Consider the following 19,782-nt stretch of genomic DNA (forward strand, 5'->3'; position numbering starts at 1 on the left):
ATCTCTTACCAGGGGCGCAGCTAAGAATTAAGGCTAGGGGGCTTTTAGGCGCAACTAATACTTTAAGGTGTGGGGGGTTTCATATACCCGCCAGGGTAAGTGGGAGTTGCGTGGGCCCTCCTTCTGAAAATTTTAAGATTAATGGTTCCAAATGACTAGTTTTTCCGCTATATGAGAAATATTTGATTAATCCTAACACTATTCTGTAAGTAATACCATAGAGCAAGTATATTCTTACTATACTCTATGGTAATACTAATCCATTAAGTAAAATGGATTAAACTTTAAAATGTCTCTGAGCCCTTGGGGGGTTTTATCCCCCCTCGCTGCGCCTATGTCTCTTACCACCTTACTGCAACTCCGAAGTAAACGCATGCAGCGAAACACAACGTCTAGGCCTCAACCGAGCAATTAAAAATATACAGAAAGAAATACACAATCAAGGAAATGATTCACATGATGGACATATGGCTGTGAAATAACACACTCACAAACATCGCAAATGAAACTAATTTTAATATTGTGTGTACAGAAATAAGGGCTACACTTAATGCGTGGAATGAATTCTATGACAAAAAAGTAGACGAAAGGCTCATTCCTGGCCGTCATTCTTATTCACTGTCATGTTTGTCATGGTCTAGTCAACAAAAACTTTTTTACAATCATACTATGGGTATACTAACTATTGAGCAAGCATAAAAGTTATATCTTAATCTTGAGGCACCAAAACAGTTATTTACGAAGAGAATGACAGCGAATAGGAGGAATCCTTATCCAAAACGGCATCTTCTGAGTCTGCATACATATTTTCTTCCGACAAAATTATATAAATTTCAAGAAAATTCAAGGAACATAACATCATAGGACATAAGTATCACAACAAAAATCTTATTCCTGCATTTTTTTCGTGACAAATGTACTAATCAGTAGGTACAGGGAAACATCATTCTTCCCCCAAAAAAGTGCACGTTATGTATTTTAACATTATCGGATAATAATATCGACGATCAGGTTAAAGAAATCGGAAAATACTGGTTCCACTTCTACAACAGAGTGTGAATGGCCATAGCTGGGACCATTACACCATAAAAAAGTCTTCCGATTGTCCTCCGATCTCGAACGAGGCATTTTACAACTTTATTTCTAAGTCTCCCGGTTGGCAATGAATATTTTTTCGAAGCGTAGAATGTAACGGATCCACGATTTGGCTGCGTGTTTCTCCTCCACTCCACGGGTGGCGGTAACGTCGCTCTCAAGCTGGCAGACGAGCCTCCGTTCGCTGTGCAGACGAGAAGGCGAGGGCTGCTCATGAGAAGTTGGCGGTCATGAGCAGCTGCAGGCCGGGTGCAGCGACTCTGGTGCCGTCAGGAGCTCCATTAGCTGTCCTCACGGCTATGTAGGAGGGAGGCTGCGTGCCGGCTGGAGCCACGGCTGTCACTGTGATGCCAAGACCCCACAGGGACCCTGTGATAGACGAACCAAGGGGAGACGTCAGCTTACCAAGATCAATCATACCGATGAGCTCACCCTGAGGGAGTTCATCACAAGAATCGACTGCGTTAGGGGACAATTCAAAGGGGACACAAACTGCATGTGCGTATGCACACGCTTTAATACAGCTTCAAATTCACCAATTAAGGATAACTTATAGCTTTCATAGGAAGATCTGGAAATCATTGCAACTGTCAGTCAAGACGTTAAATGCCGGATGAATAAAACGGAATGGGGTCCCCTTACGAAACAAATACGGTGGCTTTTGCTTGTATAGTCAACATAGACAAGTTTTAATTTATTTATTGAGAATACGAGAATGTTACGTCAATATTTTGCTGATCATCATCATTTGGTGCTCTGCCCGTCGGCAGGTCCCTTGTGCCAACGCACTCTCCAATTTTTCCTGTTTCCAGCCATTTCTTTGAAGTCTCTATTTTTTTCTATCTTTAAATTCTCAATTAACTTCAGCCTTCTCCTTCCCCTTCTTCTGATCCCTTATGCCATTCCCTCCAAGGCACGGGCGAACCCAGGATCAAAACAAGGGGGAGGGGGGGCTAGCCAGGGTTGTTCAAGTTGTAGGTAAGATTTAAGCATGTAAGAGTTGAATGAAATCAACATTTTAAGGAAACTAGAACAGCTCCTTACCAGTTTTTAAAACTATTCGCTTGAAAAAATATTATTTTCCTTAAAGACATTTTCGATTTTTGTTTCTAGGTGGGGGGGTGATTTTTGCTGCCCCTCGTCGGGTACGCCCATGCTTCAAAGTTACTTTCAAAATTCCATTCCCTCTCATCAAATTTCCTAGCCAGTTACACTTCCTTTCACTTATTATATCCATCAACGTTATCTCCTCATCTACCCTGTTCAGAATTTGCTCATTCCTTTCTCGATCCCTCCACCGTATTCCCTCCATCTTCCTCCAAACCCACATCTCGAAACTCCCCAATCATGTCCCTGTCTCTCTTCCCCGTCGTCCAAGTATCAGGTCTATAAATAAACACCCCACGCGTATTTTAAGTACAGTCCCTAGTTACACACTTTTCCTCTACTAAAAACTTATTATGTACTGTGGCTGTCTTTGAATAAAATTAATAATCATAGGTATAGCGTGAATATTCTTTACTTTTTATAATTGAATCGGGATTTTCTTCTTTACAATGTCGTAAGTACATTACACTCTCTTCCGATGGAATGGATATCATCATTAAGGACTCTTACGGATTAGTATTAAATTTTCAATGGTCTCTGTCGACATTGGAATGTAAAATCTCATGCTGTATAAACTTATACATTTTACAACGGATGCGTAAGAATACCTTCCACGGGAATTAACCGCTCGTCAGATCCCAAACCAAGTTTCGACGCCAGTGTAAGCCTCGGATGATAACAGCGTACTGAGCCAACTATGTGACAGTGAGCATGATTTATTTTGTTCATTGTCATATATCGTCCCTTCACAGCGTAAGGGCCGGCTGATCGGGTCGCGCATCACAGGACTTGAGCTTTGGTAGACGACGTTAATCAATGCGATGCTTTAAATTATATGTATATTCAAAGAGGGCGAAGTGATTACTGCAGCGAAACATTTTTTTGTAGAAACATTAAATTATGGTTTCGCTAGTAGTAGGACCCGCCCGCCTTTGTGACAGTGCGGGATTCCTCGTCCCTTCCCTTCCTTCCCTATCTACTCCCAGGAGGCGTCGTCGGGCTCCTATCGCGGCGGCGCCTCCTTCCTTTTTTTTTGCCTTGTCCTCCCCCTTCTGCGGTGCAGAGGTGATAAGCTTCGGCTTCAGACTTCGGCCCAGGAGAGTAACCTCGCGAGCCCGCCGTAGGGTTTCGTATCCACTGTAGCGATACCTACACATAAAAACGGCAGAACGACGATGTCTGAACAAAATTTTAGCTTTTCAATTTCGGTTGACGATGACAACCAAGAACACCAACGCCGGTATATAGATGAATTTGAGATAAGCATCGCGAGATGTGCAATATTTCACTAAGAATATAAATTTTACACGCTTTTCCCTAAATTACTTTAGTCTGTTTCATCGATGGCATCTTGGCATTGATATACGATATTCAACAGTAAGAAATTTAAAATGTTGTTAAATTGTGTTCTAATTAACAAACTAAGTTTCCATTTAAGCTTTCGCATAGAATTGGTGAAATCAAACGGGGAACGAGAGTTGAGAGACGCAAAGAGCAACAACGACGTGAAACATCTCAAAAACGTGAAACTCGATTACAGCACGTACAAATGGTTATTGCAGAAGCACCAGAACAGACCACTAAGGAAGGCGACAATTGTTAAGAAAATCGAGAGCTTAATCGATTTCATGATTACCACTAAAAAGTAGAAAATAAAAATAAATTAAGATTTAAAAAACTGTTCTTTTTTCAAAAACAACAAATAAATCTATTAGAAGTAAAAAAATCAATTTTCATAACACAGAGAATAACACGTGGGTGCTGATTAGAAACGAGTGTATAACAGCCTGATAGGAAAACAAGGATTTACACACAATATTAATATCTAAACCTAATCAGCAGCCGCGCAATCATTTACCAGTGACCACTAAAGAAACCGTATTAACCCATCCTAAAAAACTACCTTACGAGAGGAGTAATAGGGTGATTTCCTATTATTTGTTTATTGCCTGCATCGAAAGATTATTGCTCCTGGAGTACGCATTTCACGCTTTTAGATTTTTAAATGACGATATCTATTTTTCGCGATTAAATGAAAAGTGAAAAATTTCAATCGCGCGAAAATGCGACGGCTAAGTATGAATGCTGGGAAAAACCCCGTGTGACGTCATTCTGGTTCCCGCTGTCGTCGTGTGAGGTGACCTGGGGGCGACGATATGTGCGCCGCTGCGATGCAGGCTGCTAGCAGGTAGCAGAGTACCCTGCTAGCTGGTAGCGCTTGGCTTAAATATGGATTATTACTACTTTATCAAACGAAGGAAACTTTCCGACCATAGGCAGTTTTAATAGGTGATTATTAAGAGATGTTTCCCTGAGCTCTGTGCCTCATGCATGCATTGGTAATCTCAGACAATTCTGGAATTTTCTCTAGATGTAATAAAGGAAAATGAAGCACGTACGGAATAAGTTATGAGAGTTTAAAGCGAGAGGTGTGCACTCACCGAGTAGGGGTCCGAGAGAGGCGGAAGCGGCCGCGGAGGGGCACTTGAAGATGAGGCATCGGCCCTTGAGTGCGAACCCGCCCTCTTCCTCACCCAGAGCACACCCGTTGAGCGAGAGGAGGCGAGGGATGCCGTCGCCCCGAACCGCACCTGAAAAAAAAAACAGAAAAAATCAGCGCAGCACGACAACCGAAGGTGGCAAACATCTCAACCCTGAATCACATGGTCATTCTCTCGTCCGCTAATCATTTCAGGCATACTTTCCAATAAGTTCAACAGATTCAGGCTTCAATTGGCGGAAGTTAGACATATTTAAATGAATAAAAGATCGTAGCACTTTTCCACAAGAATTTTTAATGCGGACAGATGAAGTTTGATTTTCAAATGTTTTGAAGTGTCTTGTACCAGCTGATGGCACAGTGAGCCGAAACGCGTGGTACGCATTAAAAATTCTTGTGGAAAAGTGCTACGATCTTTTATTTGTTTAAATACTTTTCAATGCCCAGGATTGTGATTGCCTAAGCCATTATTTTCTATATCAACCGGTCATTTGAGGTGTCTATGATGTTTCTTCTAGCAAAGGAGGCGTTCAGGAGCAGGAAGGAGCTTCTGAGAGGATCGTTATGTAAGAGTTTAAAGAAAAGGTTAGTGAAGAGTTTGATTTGGAGTGTAGCTCTCTACGGTGCGGAAACATGGACATTGAGGAAGGAAGACGAGAGAAGATGAGAGGCATTCGAGATGTAGGTATGGAGAAGAATGAAGAGGGTGAAATGGACAGAGAGGAAAAGGAACGACGAAATGCTAGACATGGTTGGCGAGGAGAGGCAGCTTTTAGATGAGATACGGCGGAGACAGAAGGTATGGATGGAGTTAGTGCTTAGCGGGGAGGGGATGTTGAAAGTGGTGGTAGAGGGTAGAATGTGAGGGAGGGGAAGGAAAATAATAGGATTTTTAGATAGATTGAAAGGGAGTAGGCCTTACAGTGAATTGAAGAAGGTAGCGCTGGAAGGAAAGGGAAGCTTCCAGATCACTACTTTAGTACTCCATGGAAACCTGCCTTAATCGGTAGAATACTGTAATAATAATATCTTAGCTCGCCGTAATCTACCGACATATTTCCAAGCGATCCCACGGGTTGAATAGCTGAGAGATCAATACAAGGCACACCGATAAATGGCCAGGAATATTTGTAAATGGTGATAGATTGGTGGCGATACTCAGAAATTTATAGGAATGAATTGGATGGAAAGAAATTGTCAGAATCTCTAATTAATGGTTAAAGGTGAAATGGAAGAGTGACAAATGGAAAAATGACAATTGATGTCCAGAGACATAGTGGACTCGGCAAGCGCGATTCGGAAAGAGAACTGATGAATATATAAATAATAATGGAGACATTGAAAATGGACGAGGACGACTGGACAGAAATTGTTCTTAAATTTACGTAACCCTTAATAATGGAAAGTAATTGCTTTCAATGGACAGAAATGGATTGCATATGGAAGGAATGGGCGGAAGTAGAGTGAAATGGACGGATTTGCCTGATTAGACGTTGCGTGCCCCTCGCGTGAAAGTATCACCATTATAGGGTTGAAGCGTGTGGGTACTCACCCTCGATGCGGCAGGGCTTTCCTCCCTTCTTCCCGGCCATGAGCGTGATTGTGTCCGAGTCCCCGTCTTCGGTGTCCGCGGAGACGCAGAGCCCTTCGTTGGCGGCGAGGGTGGGGACGCTGATGAGGTTAGCATCGGGGTGACCACACTCGGACAAGGCCCCGACCATCACGCCGCCCTTGAGAAGATTCTCCTTCGTCCGCAGCCCAGTGCCTGCGAATAGAGCGAATCTTAAATCTTTCTCACGTCCTAAACGAGAAACTTCATGACACAACACAGCACTTATCAAATTGATAAGCATCCAGCCCCTTGCAATCACCAATCACCAACCGACTTCATTTTTTCATTGTGGCTGGTCGTCCACTGCAGTGGCGCAGCGAGGGGGGGGGGGGGTTCTGAGGGAGGGGCACTGAGGGGGGGGGGGGGGTGAACCCCCCCCCCCCAGAGCTCAGAGAAAATTTTAAGTTTAATCCATTTTACTTAATTGGTTTGATATTACTAATAGAATAGTGTAAGGATTAATTAAATATTCCTCTGAAAGCCGTAAAACTCACCATTTTGAACCGTTTATCTTAAAATTCCTCAATTTAATAATCTCGCACCTATCGCTTATCCATGTGGGTATTCCATACCGCCACACACCCCGGTATTAGTTGCACCTAAACCCCCCAGCCTTGATTCCAAGCTGTGCCCCTGGTCCACTGGAAGGGACTACTTGTCAAATTACACGGTCAATGCAAAGTAGACATGGACGCCGAAGACATCGACAACTGGTTCACGCCGCGACGTCCGAAATAATACCAGGAATTCCGTGATTCACTCCGCCTGCAGCATGCTTCCTAATACATCTTTAGTTCGCCCAAATGACGATCGGGACTCCGACGCCCTAGTCGTAACTCGTTCGTGAACAACTCGCGCCGTAGCGTAGGGACCGTCGCGTGGGAGACGCCCTCCACCGCCAACGATTGTAAGAAGAATTCTTGGCGCGCCTTGGTAAATGTCCAACAAAATATCAGGAAAGAGCTGAGACTAACCCCACTCCTCTACATCTTGAAATACTTCCTTCCACGTTTCCAGAAATCCTTTCCCTCAACCAACAATGAACTGCTGACCTCCCTTTGGGATTATACCCCATCAACCTCCGCCAAACGTTGAGTCCCGAAAATTGCTCTTAACCCTTCCCACATTCCCACCCCAATCTAATCAAATCCAACACTATGCCATGACCAAACCTTGAATTAAGGACAAACGAAACCAGCCTCATCAGAAATACTCAGTAGACGGCTGAAAAGCTGGGAACTCGAGTCTCACAAATGCCTGCGAAAATTCAGCGTAGCGTAGCTGCCTCCAACGAATTCCGCAGTCGGCACAGTGCTCTAATCCATGCCAGGGACAGGGACGCCGTGAGATCTAATCTTGCCCACTAAAATGACTTCGACTACATATGAGCGTACACCACTGACTAATCTAACGTCTCAAAGTCAGTGTTTATATAGTAGTTATATCGGGAAACGTAATAAAGATACACTTTTGTATACTCCACAGAAGTTTTGATAACCCACCCAGGTTTCGACAGTACTCTTATGTCATAATCAAGGTGAATATACACAAATTTGCGAGCTTATATGTATTTGTCAGACTGGACGTGCCATGAAAACTAGGGCATGTGAACACATGAAGTGTTGGGTAAGAGGCGATTCAACCTCTAATTTTGCTAACCATTTGTTAGACTGCAACCATAGCAGTGATTTCAATGTCAAGGTTCTCCAGAATCTTTGTAAAGGAAAAAAGTGGACTTTCTTGAGCATTTAGAAGTTTCAAGAGCATGTCGGGACAAAAATTTATGTGTGGTAAACGACCTTTTGTGCCCCTCCCACTCCTCTCCTTTATTATCAGTTCTCCTGGACTCAGCAAGTAAACCCACTGACCTAAAGGAACTCATTTCCCCGTTAGCTCTTCCCCCTCCCACCATCACCACCTCCTCCCTGTCTTAAACCCCACCTCGCAAATTTGTGCTCGCAAATTTGTGAATATTCACCTTGGTGTTGAAATAAAGTGAAAATTGTATATTCAGCTGAACTTCTTTAATAGTGGATAAGAATGCAGGCCAACTTTACAAGGTACGGTTCGGCGTAAGAGTGAGAATGAATGCCGGGCGAGACGATACTCCTGGTCGGCCCAGCGCATGCGCACTAGACCTCTCCCTCCCCCTCCATCGCCATCTGGAGGGAATTCAAAAAGCCTAAACACTTGGTAATGACATGTGTACTTTCGAAACCTGGGTTGGTTATTAAAACTTCTGTGAAACATACAAAAGAATATCTTTATTATGTTTCCAGCCACCAAGTTCCACCAAGTATCGCCTTCCGGCCTTAAGTTGATTAGTAGTTATATCCCCAGTATTCGCCGAGAGTTTGCTTTTGTCGTTGGGATTTGCTAGATTAAATGAAATGCCGAAGGAGCGCCGCGAAGCAGCCTGCAACGGTTGATAATCCGAGACTCTTGAATCGTTGAAATAGCTTGAAATAGCTGACGCAGAGGCGCAAAAGACACCGTTTCAAATACCTCGTGATTTGGTCGTCGTGTTTCCGAAGCAATGACGATCCTACAAAACGTCATGCAAAACAGCTTCCGCGACAACATATGGAATCACATCCTACAATCTACTAAACAGTGTTTCCACGTGCAAGCATGCATTAACTGCGGAATCCCCAGATGCGGAATTGGGATTGCGAAGAACAAGGAATAAATAATTGAGCGCCCACGTTGTTCCGAATCCATGGGAAGGGAAGAGTCTTCATAAGCGAAGCTTACCCGTTGCGGTCACGTGGATGTCCAGAGTCGCGAGCTTGATTTGCGAGCCAGCGTCCGCCTTCAGTAGGCTCAGTGCAATCTGTGCCAAGGCCTTGGCAGTGGCGACGATGGGTGCGTTCTCCGGGGACACGGATGCACTCAGCAGGGGAGCATTCACCACGCCCGACACCGTGCCACCCTGCAATGAGCGGAACGGAAAACAAAGTGAGCCACACGTCTTACCATATGTACCTATCACCAAGCCTCTCGAGGTCCCACGGAAACGATAAAATGAGAGGGATATTTAGCCGAACGGGTGGGATCAGTAATACGGTGGTTTCCTATTATATTTTAATTGCCTAAATCGAAAGATTATTACTCCTGGAATACTCGTTTCACACTTCTAGATTTTCAAATGATGATATCTATTTTTCGCGATTAAATGAAAAGTGAAAATTTTCAAGCGCGCTAAAACGCGACGGCAAAGTATGAATGCCGGGAAAAGCCCGTGTGATGTCATTCTGGTTACCGCTGCCGCAAAGTCAGGTGACCTTGGGGCGAGGACATGTGCGCCGCTTGGCGCAGGCTGCTGATGCAGGCTGCTAGCAAGTAGCAGAGTACCCTGCTAGCAGGTAGCGCTTGGCTTAAATAAGGATTATTAATACCCTATCCAACTAAGGAAACTTTCCGAACTTAGGTAGTTTTAATGGGTGATTATTAAGACATGCTTCCCTGAGCTATGTGCCTCATGCATGCATTGGTAATCTCAGACGATGTAAAACTCCTATCTACTCGTATAGAAACTAGGTCCCTGTGACGTCACGTGGAGTGGCATCGCATGGGCGCCAATCTGGCCTTTTTCAAATGCGTTTAAAATCGACCATTGACATTCTCCTAAAATGGGATTTCTAAAACAAAATAATTTGTATATTATGAATACTCTAACGGCGGGTAACGAATCACAATCAATGGCTTTCGTTTTCTTTGAAGAAGGAAACTACCCAATTCATTTTCCTCAGCACGGCATCGAGCATTAACAAAGTGGGAGTCGGTATTACATTCACTCCGCCGTGAAACTTTAATTTTCTTTCTTTCTTGCAGAGGACTGATGTTCCAACATCCCCCACCATACTCATCTCGCGGGCAGCATGTAGATATTGCAGGTGATGCGTGCAGAGAGGAAAAGTCACACGTCCGCAGGAGGATTCACAGTGAAATCATTGCTTCCAACATATTTCAAAAGTGTCTCCTAACTAGTTTCTCCTAACTTCCGGAGGATTATAAAATAAAATTCGCTTATACATATTATTACAAGAATTATAAAAATTGTGTAACGAAATTTAAACTCTATAGATAGCTGATGCCAGAAGGAAATAAAGGTGTTAATGATGTTTTGGTCGAAAATGCACAATTTTTCAACAACAGAAACTTTGACTCTAGCGCTCCGATTGGCCGCGAGTTTCCCCTGTTGCCGGATGCTCTGGATAACTCATTGCTTCAAATGGTTTGCCTGATGGAGATCGCGATGTATCCTAGGAATCCGGCAACAGAGCTAACTCGCGGCCGATCGGAGTGCCTGGATAAGTCATTACGTATTATCGTTGTTACAATAATGTTGCTGTAGTTAAAAAATTATGTATTTTCGACCTAAACATAGTCAGTTATTTTGGTTCCATTGGCATCAACTATCCGAGGTGAAAATTTCGTTTCCAAAAACTAATTTTCTCCACCCTCTACATACGGATACAATATTTCGTTAGTGCGATGCGGAAGTAATGGTGTTTCGTATGTTAACTATGTTCCCGTGTAGTTTAAAATTTAACAAGAATAGTCCAGGCTTTTAGATTCTCAGCGTTATTAACAGAAAATATGTGGTGTAGATAGAACGATGCATAATTCATAATAATTGAAGATTATACAGTTCATGCCAACTTTACTATCGTTTTATAAAAAGTGTTCCGACGCCTCATTATCACTTCAATGAAAATTATCTGAAATGCCACAATGACGGACGGTGATGCAAGGACATGAAAACTAGTTGTGTTAAACAACAGTAAAGTGCACATAATGCATCGCTTCTTTAGGGTCACCGCGTTTTTTTGCTGTCTGATGATGACGGTTAGGTAGAGACTTTGTGGATCTGCAGCCACGGAAGAAAATTCAGCCGCGGTGAATATTGACCGTGATTCATGAGCCATCAACATCTCCACGGGCCCCTTTGCCCCCTCTCCCCCCCCCCCCCCCCCCCCCCCCCAAGATGCTTAAAAACTAGGCAAGAGTTTATTGCGGATCCGCTATCACTACGCCCGTTTTACTGTGTTTAGTCAGTTACAGAGATAAATATAGAGGGTACTTAAAAAGCTTTTCTTTCGCACGTACATTCAGGTATCAAAAGTTATAACCCTAACAAAATAAAAATAGAAGGTATCGAACCGAGATGGAATGAAGCGAAAATCAGAAAATCATTATGACGACATATAATATGCCATGCCAAAATGAAAATAATCCATAATGACTTATCCACTATTGATCGCAAGTTAATAATTAAAAATTCCAAGCTGTCTGAAGAAGACATTAAATAAAACTGTCGTTATTATATATGTAACCAAATAATATTTTCACATAAATAGCTATTATATTCAAATAAATTATACTTCGCACGGTAATTCTTGTATGTTGTTTTCAATCCCAATAATGAGAAGATCGTTTTCCTGTCAGATACTTGTGAAACCCCACCCCCAGAAAAAATTCTCGATCCGCCCTTGACATTCTTCCTCCTATAAATAATCCGGAGAAATCTGAAAGTCTGGTTCACTCAGCTTGTATTTTAAACTACGCGAGTCAAGAGAATACTTACGGCAAGCATTATGTCCGTAACACATTTAGCTATGAATTAATGGTGAGCAAAACACAATACCACTCCACACAATATTCAACTCTAAAATAGGGTAGTTTCCTTCATCAAAGAAAACGAAATGCATTGACTGATATTCGTTGCCCACCATTAGTGTATTCACAATACACAAATTATTTGGTTTTAGAAATCCCAGTTTAGACGAATGGCAACGGTCAATTTTAACCGCATTTGAAAAAGGCCAGTTTGGCGCCCATGCGATTCCACTCCACGTGACGTCACAGGAACCTAGTTTCTATACGAGTAAATAGGAGTTTTACATTGTCTGAGATTACTAATGCATGCATGAGGCACACAGCTCAGGGAAACATCTCTTAATAATCACACATTAAAAATACCTAAGTTCGGAAAGTTTCCTTCGTTTGATGGGGGAATCCTAATTTAAGCCAAGCGCTACAAGCTAGCAGGGTACTCAGCTATCTGCTAGCAGCCTGCGTTGTATCAGCGCTCAAGCCTCGCCCCAAGGTCACCTCACACGCCGGCAGCTGGGACTAGAAATACATCTCACGGACTTTTCCCATCATTCCTACTTCGCCGTCGCGTTTTCGCGCACTTGAAATTTTTCATTTTTCGTTAAATCGCGAAAAATAGATATCGTCATTCGAAAATCTAAGAGCGTGAAATGCGCACTCCAGGAGTAATAATCTTTTGATTTAGGCAATAAAAAATAATAGGAAACCACCCTAATAGTTAAGTGCAGTATTAATCATGGAAATGAACCACAATATCTTCTATTGATATTGGGAACATGTGAATCTCGGCCTCCACTAAGCACATTCGTGGACTTCACCTTGGACAGCTCGACGATATTCTCGGCTATTTCAACCGCCACTCTCTGCTGGGCTTCGCGCGTGCTGGCGCCAAGGTGAGGGGTGCAGATAACAGCCGGGTGCTCCAGTAAGCGGACCGTCAGCTCGTCCTTGAAGTCCGGAGGTTCCTTGAGGAAGACGTCGAGGGCTGCGCCGCCCACCTGGCCAGACTCCAGGGCCTCCAGCAGGGCCGCCTCGTCCACGATGCCACCCCTAGCCACATTCACCACCCTCACCCCTCGACGGCACGACGACAATGTCTGTGAGTTGAGCAAATCTGTACCAAGGAAACGCACGCGATAAAACACATGCATTAGGTACAACAAATTCAGAAATCGATTTTTTTTAAAACGTTTTTAATCTAAATAAAAATAAGAAAAATAAACTATAGTTCACCTATAGTAAGCGGTGCCAATCAGGGTGCAAAATGAATTAATTACAGCAGATGTATGCATATATTATTATGCAGTAGGTGTAATGAAACAGTAGAGGTCAGTAAAGTGCAGTTGGTGTGCTGAAACATTTAGAAGCCTTTTACTGTTTTTCGCCACTATCTGGGCATTGCTACTGCATGACAGTAGAATACAGGAGGATGAACAAGGGTGTAATAGATTACAGTAGGAGGGAGTAAAAAGGAAATCCTACTGAAACCAGTAGACATTTTTAGCAGGGATTTTACATGCATTTACATTATTTGTGCATGAACAGAGAATATGCAGCTCTTTTTCCCCTCACCTCCATTTGCTTTAGCCAAACCAGCTCACCCGCAGAGATAAAATGAACAGAGTATAACAATGACAAGACAAAAAGATGATACAGGAATTAGCAAAGGATTTCTAAAAATCAAAATGCTTTATAGAAAACCTAAAATACGTTTTTTAAGACCATACAACCAGCCCCCACCCCGTGGACACAAAAATAACAACAAGCAAACTGACTCTTTGTTTGTGGGATGAGTGGCGTGTGCACTGTGATGTAGTCTGCCAGCGGCCATATCTCCTGCAGCTCCATCTTCTCCACTCCGAAGGCATTCGCATCCTCGTGGCTCACCATGGGATCGAACCCGATAGTCTGCGGAGGAAAAGACGGCAGGAGGTGAGACAGAAAGGATGGGGAAATCACGTGATCACAGTGTCTGCGACGCAATGCAGCCTTCGTGAACGGGTGGAAAGCATCGTCATCGTCAAAATTCAGAGATTACTTTTACGCAGCAATCCACTCGATACTCCTAGAAGATAGTCTTATAAATCTCGCAAGATTCTTGTTTCACATACTTTAACACTTGCTCCACACAGTGACGCAGCAGGGGGGGGGGGTTTGGGGATTAAAACTCCCCCCCCCCCCCAGAGCTAAGAGAAATATTTAAATTTAATCCATTTTACTTAATAGGATTAATATTAATAAAAGAATAGTTTAAGTATTTATAAAATATCCCTCAGAAAGTTTTGAACCGCTTATCTTAAAATTCCGCAATTTAATAATCTCGCACCTACCGCTTATCCTGGTGGGTATTCCATACCCCCACACACCCCGGTATTAGTTGCACCTAAAACCCTTCCCCCCCCCCCCCCCCCCCCCCGCCTTAATTCCTGGGTGCGCCCCTGACTCCACATACAGTCCGTTTAAGTATTTAGGCGTAAATATTGACCAGACTAACAATGACAAGACTATAAGATGCTACTGGAATTAGCAAAGTTCTTCTAAAAATCAAAATGCTTTCTAGAAAACCTAAAATACGTTTTTTATAAGACCATACAACCAGTGCTCTTGAATGGGTGTGAGACATGGACTTCTAAACAGACAGAAAAAAGCTGATAATTTTAGAAAACAAAATTTTAAGCTACGGTCCCACAAATGAGGGCGGAATATACATAATCTGACCAGCGAAGAGCAATTCAAGGACACAGACATATTAATCACACAAAGAAAAATCAGATGAGCTAGTCACGTGCAAAGAAAATGATACAGTTAGGGAATGACATAAGGCCTGATGGCGATCTTTGGGACGACCACGATTGCGCTGGACAGACTAGATTAGACGAAACATGAGAAGAATGTGAGCAGAAGATGTCTGAATGGTAGGAGGTGGCGCGGAGTGGTTGGTTAGGCGTTATTTCTTGTTCATAAAATATAGACGCGCACCCTCATGCCAAAGGCCTGCATTCTCTTGGCAACCTCGCGCCCGATGCGTCCCAATCCGAGGATGGCCAGGGTCTTGCCTTGCAGTTCGGTGCCCCCAAACGCCTTCCTCTGCCATTGGCGCCCCTTCAGCGACGCCACCGCCTGCGGCACGTGCCTGAAACAAGAAAGGGAGTCTGTAAAGACCGTTTTACACGGTACACGGAATTGCGCAATCTGACGTACGTGCGAAGGCGCAATCAAAATTGCGTCGTGTAAAGAGGTGAATTGCTAGAACACATGCGAGAATGCGTGGACGGCAAAATAGCCCCTGTTCTAATTTCGTTCATGCATGCGCGCAATTCCACGCCATTTTAGAAATTAATGCAGCTCTAACCTGCGCAATTCCGTGCCCCGTGTACAACGGCCTCAACGCTCGGCATCAGGCATGTGTTATGCAGCAACGCACAACTTATTGCCTTGTATATTTGGGTTACCCTACATCATGGACGAACTCCACTCATCTGGCGCGGGTAGGCCCAAACCCTGGCGAAATTTCGTCATGTAAACAATACGTCGATGCTGGAATATGAAGTCTAGTATGCTGACCAGGGCTGCCGACTCATACAAAAATATTGGAGGGGCCCATACTGGGGGTGTTGCCCCGGGAAATTCGATAAATAGTGAGTTTTTTTAAAGTTTTTAAAAGCATTTAAGAAGAGTCATATGATCAACATTAGAGCCCTGAAAACTCGACTCTCGATAACTCGACACTCCAACAAGCCTGGCATCTTTCCTTCCACCCAATAACGACATTTGGGGGGGCTCGGGCCACATCAGACCCCATGGAGTCGGCGCCACTCATGCTGGCCGACGGTGATTAGTGCAGGTCGCAGGAAAATTTATCGTGGACTGGACGTCATCCATCATTTACCTGTGGAACAGCTTTGCATTTGAGTTTAGTTATTTCTTCGCCGCATCCATTCTTATTCCGACGCTTAATTTTAAATTCTATTGCATATCGACACTATTTTCCTTTCCGAGGAGTCTTTCTCCACGATTCGACGGTTAAATCCAACATAACATGGTTGCAAAGCGCAATAAGCAAATTAATACAACACACTCCATGTACCAAAGTTTATCTCCGATTTCCCGTTAATTCAAAATCGACCCTCTCGCTTACTTTCGCGCCCATTTCATTCGATTCCGCGATAATTATTTCCGTTGAACTACAGTTGACGTCTGTGTACAGGAATCTAACGCTGAGCGTGCGATGAATTCATTCCTAATTATTTTTCGAATGAAGCGGCCTTCAGAAGTACGCATTATTACCGTTTCCAAGCCAAAGGGAGAGTGCTAAGCAACAGATCGGAATTATTTCAATCAGTTTTCACTACGAGCGTTCGTTTGAGATTAAAAATCAGAAAGCCGATTTCAATAGACCACACGTGGATGGTTCCACATCAATACGTAATCAGCTATTTCTCCTACATCTCATAAACGGACAATTCGTAACCACGATATCTCGTAACCGCGAAAATTGGTAACCTGACAATTCGTGACTGACAATTTCGTAAACGCGACAATTCGTATAAAGACGTTCCGCAACCGTAAGTGTTAAAATCAATTCATGAAAATAAATATTAATACTACTACCAAGTATGAAATAGTAAATTTTTGTTTAAACAACTGAATTTTTATATAATTAGAATCTTTCGAATCAGCGGTTAATGAATCCCTTCTAGCCGCTGAAGCTGAATTTGATAATATTTTTATTTTGACTGTCCTCGTTTATACTACGCAAATAATTTAAACGGTTCTTTGTTCCTCTATTAAAATTAATGAAAACAGCCGATGGTAGTTGATTTTGAACCGCTGGAAGCGAATATGCAACTATTTTTACTCTGCCGAAGACTGTTATTGCTCAAACAATAAAATATTATTAAAAAAGGAGTGAACCGATCTATAGAGGAATCAAAACGGCTATATCTGAATGCTTTCCATCCGCTGAAACCGAATTGAATGTTAATTTTGCTTAATCATCGACGTTCACTTGTATGCCACCAAATTATTCAAACATTTATTGTATGTTAATTTTGCTTAATCATTGACGTTCACTTGTATGTCACCAAATTATTCAAACAATTAAATGTAAAAAAACAAATCTGTTAACACGTTTGTTAATCATGTTTTTTAATCCGCTGATACCAAACTAATGCTTATTTTTACTTAAATGTCCACATTTTCCAACATACAATAAAAATATTTAAACAATTAAATGTTAAAAACTCAAAAACAGATCTTTCCGAATGACTTCCATAAACTGGAACCAAATTTTATATTATTTTTATTAAAATATCATTTTCTGTATACTATGCTAATAGTTTATACAGTTATATTTAAAAATAAAAATAAATTAAAAACAGCTGTTCCTTAAATTATTTTGACCGCTGATAACTACCTTTTGTGCACAGCAACAGGAAACACGATAAGCATCGTGCGACTATATTGCTCTTTTTTCTTATTTATTTATCCTGTTTGGAATATTTTACAATTGTTTATATACATACTACGGTTGCACACTTGGTATTTTGAGAATTAATATTTCTCATACTCTCCATGAGTTGATTTCATCACTTCCGCAAAAGGAACGTATTTATACGAACGGCAGCGTTTAAGAAATAGTCAGTTGCACGATATCGGTAACAAAATAGCCGTTTATATATTGATATAATACCGTTTTCTATTCGTCGAACGAATCGCAGGTGATTCTGTTTAAACTGCCAAACAATAAGTTCACAATAACCAGCGGAAATACGCGAGAAGTATTAATGATTTAGTTAACATGATTTCCTCAGGATACAAAATAATTATGTCCTCACACAGTCTTTACGAGCCAATATTCAAGCATCTCACATTTTAATGAAAGCCGTAACTTAGCTTTCAACCAAAACCCACCCGAACGGTATTTCGATGCTAAGTATAAGGGTAAGGAATCCGAAAGAGGATTCAAACAGTGCGAAAAAATTAACATAAAATAATGACTGGAAGTAAAAAGATACTTTTTCCAGGAAACAATAATTTCTGGAATGCCACGAAGCTAATCGTCATCCTCAAATACGACTTGATTGTCTCCTTGCAATATGATCAACATAAAATATAAATTTATACGAGTAGAGCTGTAACCAGACCAGAGCTTCACAGGGAATAATCATTAAATGGACAGAAAATAAACATTTCCCGATTTCTAAAAAAAACACATATACGACTGTTTTTTGTCTTTTGCAATATTACGTTTTTTTTAATGGAGAGAGATAATTTACGATGGCGGCAAGGGATGAAGGTCAAGTTCATTCTCCAGATGGATTATTTCCGATCATTTCTCATTACACGCTTTGAGAGCAGTGAACTCACCTGGCGAGGCAGCAGATGAGCGAACAGGTCAGCTCGCAGGCGCTCGTCGAATTCCCCCCGGGAGTGCTGCAAACAAGAAAACAAAAGATGAGCAATTACGTATTGGAGACGACGGCCGCAGCCATTCTCTCAATTCGCGCTTCCTCGAAAAACGGCGAGGAAAACACAAAACGGCAAACGGGTCGCTTGCACGACCGGTTGTACTGGCTGCCCGACCGCCACCAGCACTCATTTTCGGAGAAGGCATTTTCACCGCCTCCGTGAATGAAAAGTTGATTGAGAACTTCGCAGGGTTTTTTTGAACTTTATAGAGACTCACCGAGAATTAATATTTTAACCACCACCAATCAGCGACGAGTGCAAGTAGTAGCCAAAAAGGCCGATCCGAGAAATAATAATAATAAATAATTTTATTACTCCACACACAAATTACATGGCAATAGCAAAATTGAGTAATTTTAGGTAGCCGCGACGGATAGCCTGTTTGAGGCTACCATCCAAAATAATAATACATTATGCTTTACATATAGCGTAGCTCATTTTGTGTTACCTTGATAATCTATACTAACAAAGCTTAAGTGCGTACATGAAAAAAACAACTACAGTAGTATTTGTAATTCATTTACATCAATATTTTATAACAATAATAATTCTACACTTTCTATAGTGAGAAGCCACGAATGTGCATTTTGCAAAAACTTTTTCAAAGACTTTGAAATAAGCATGACTGGGGTAACAAATTAAAAACCTTTGGTCCTACGTACAAAAAACATCTTTTAAACAAAGTCGAATTTGGTTGTGGTAAGGGCACACTTATTTTACTCAGGGTAGAGGGAGATGGCAGGGACTGAAATGACTGAAGTCCATGGCTACTAAGTAGCGTTCGCATTCAGTGTCATCTTCCTAGGTGGCGCTCTGATGTGAGCGCTCACACCCACTGAATGCGCCCGTTTTTCCCTACATGAAATGACGCCATTTATCTTAAGCGAAGGTGGAACAACTCTTGGAAGTTTAAAATTTCTCAGCTTTTCGTGGCGAATCCCTTATAGGAAAATAAATCGTGTTTACCAACAGGTCCAGAGATTGATTGACACTATCGAGAGTCAAACGTCGCGACGTTTCTAAAGGCGAATGCATTACAGATGGATTATAGAACATATTTATGATTTGCTGAGCGATTTTCGGTTGTTGAAAAGCTACGTGACGATTACCAGAAGTGAGCACGAGGAAAGAAGTTACAAAGGGGGAGATTTTCTCTTCATTCTTAATGACGAAGTGGCTTCATATCAGTTTTCTCATAAAAAAGAACTTTACACTCCATTTTGTAATGTGCAGTTTTTCTACGTCTAGGCAGGCAGACTTCCAGAAGTCAATGAAAATTGACACACCCTACTATATAATTTCAAAACAAAGTCAAAATTTTCCCGTAGCTGATAACTGATAGTAACTGTAAGGCATTCGAAACACAAAAAGAAGAGTG

At 42.1% G+C, this 19,782-nt stretch overlaps 1 protein-coding gene across 1 annotated transcript in view; it reads right to left on the reverse strand.

The window, feature by feature from the left end:
• Positions 1-492: 492 nt before the first annotated feature.
• LOC124163308 (D-3-phosphoglycerate dehydrogenase) overlaps positions 493-19,782 on the reverse strand; it is a 45,945-nt gene continuing 26,655 nt past the window's right edge. Inside the window, exons 3-10 of the mRNA XM_046540123.1 lie at positions 18,303-18,368; positions 14,913-15,066; positions 13,709-13,841; positions 12,752-13,047; positions 9,069-9,246; positions 6,255-6,467; positions 4,644-4,793; positions 493-1,464 (exon numbers count right to left, since the gene is read on the reverse strand). Of these exons, the coding sequence (XP_046396079.1) occupies positions 1,307-1,464; positions 4,644-4,793; positions 6,255-6,467; positions 9,069-9,246; positions 12,752-13,047; positions 13,709-13,841; positions 14,913-15,066; positions 18,303-18,368 (1,348 nt within the window). The 3' untranslated portion in view covers positions 493-1,306. The remainder of the gene's footprint in view (positions 1,465-4,643; positions 4,794-6,254; positions 6,468-9,068; positions 9,247-12,751; positions 13,048-13,708; positions 13,842-14,912; positions 15,067-18,302; positions 18,369-19,782) is intronic.

Source organism: Ischnura elegans, chromosome 8 (genome assembly GCF_921293095.1).
Source record: "Ischnura elegans chromosome 8, ioIscEleg1.1, whole genome shotgun sequence".
In the NCBI taxonomy this organism is placed as follows: domain Eukaryota; kingdom Metazoa; phylum Arthropoda; class Insecta; order Odonata; family Coenagrionidae; genus Ischnura; species Ischnura elegans.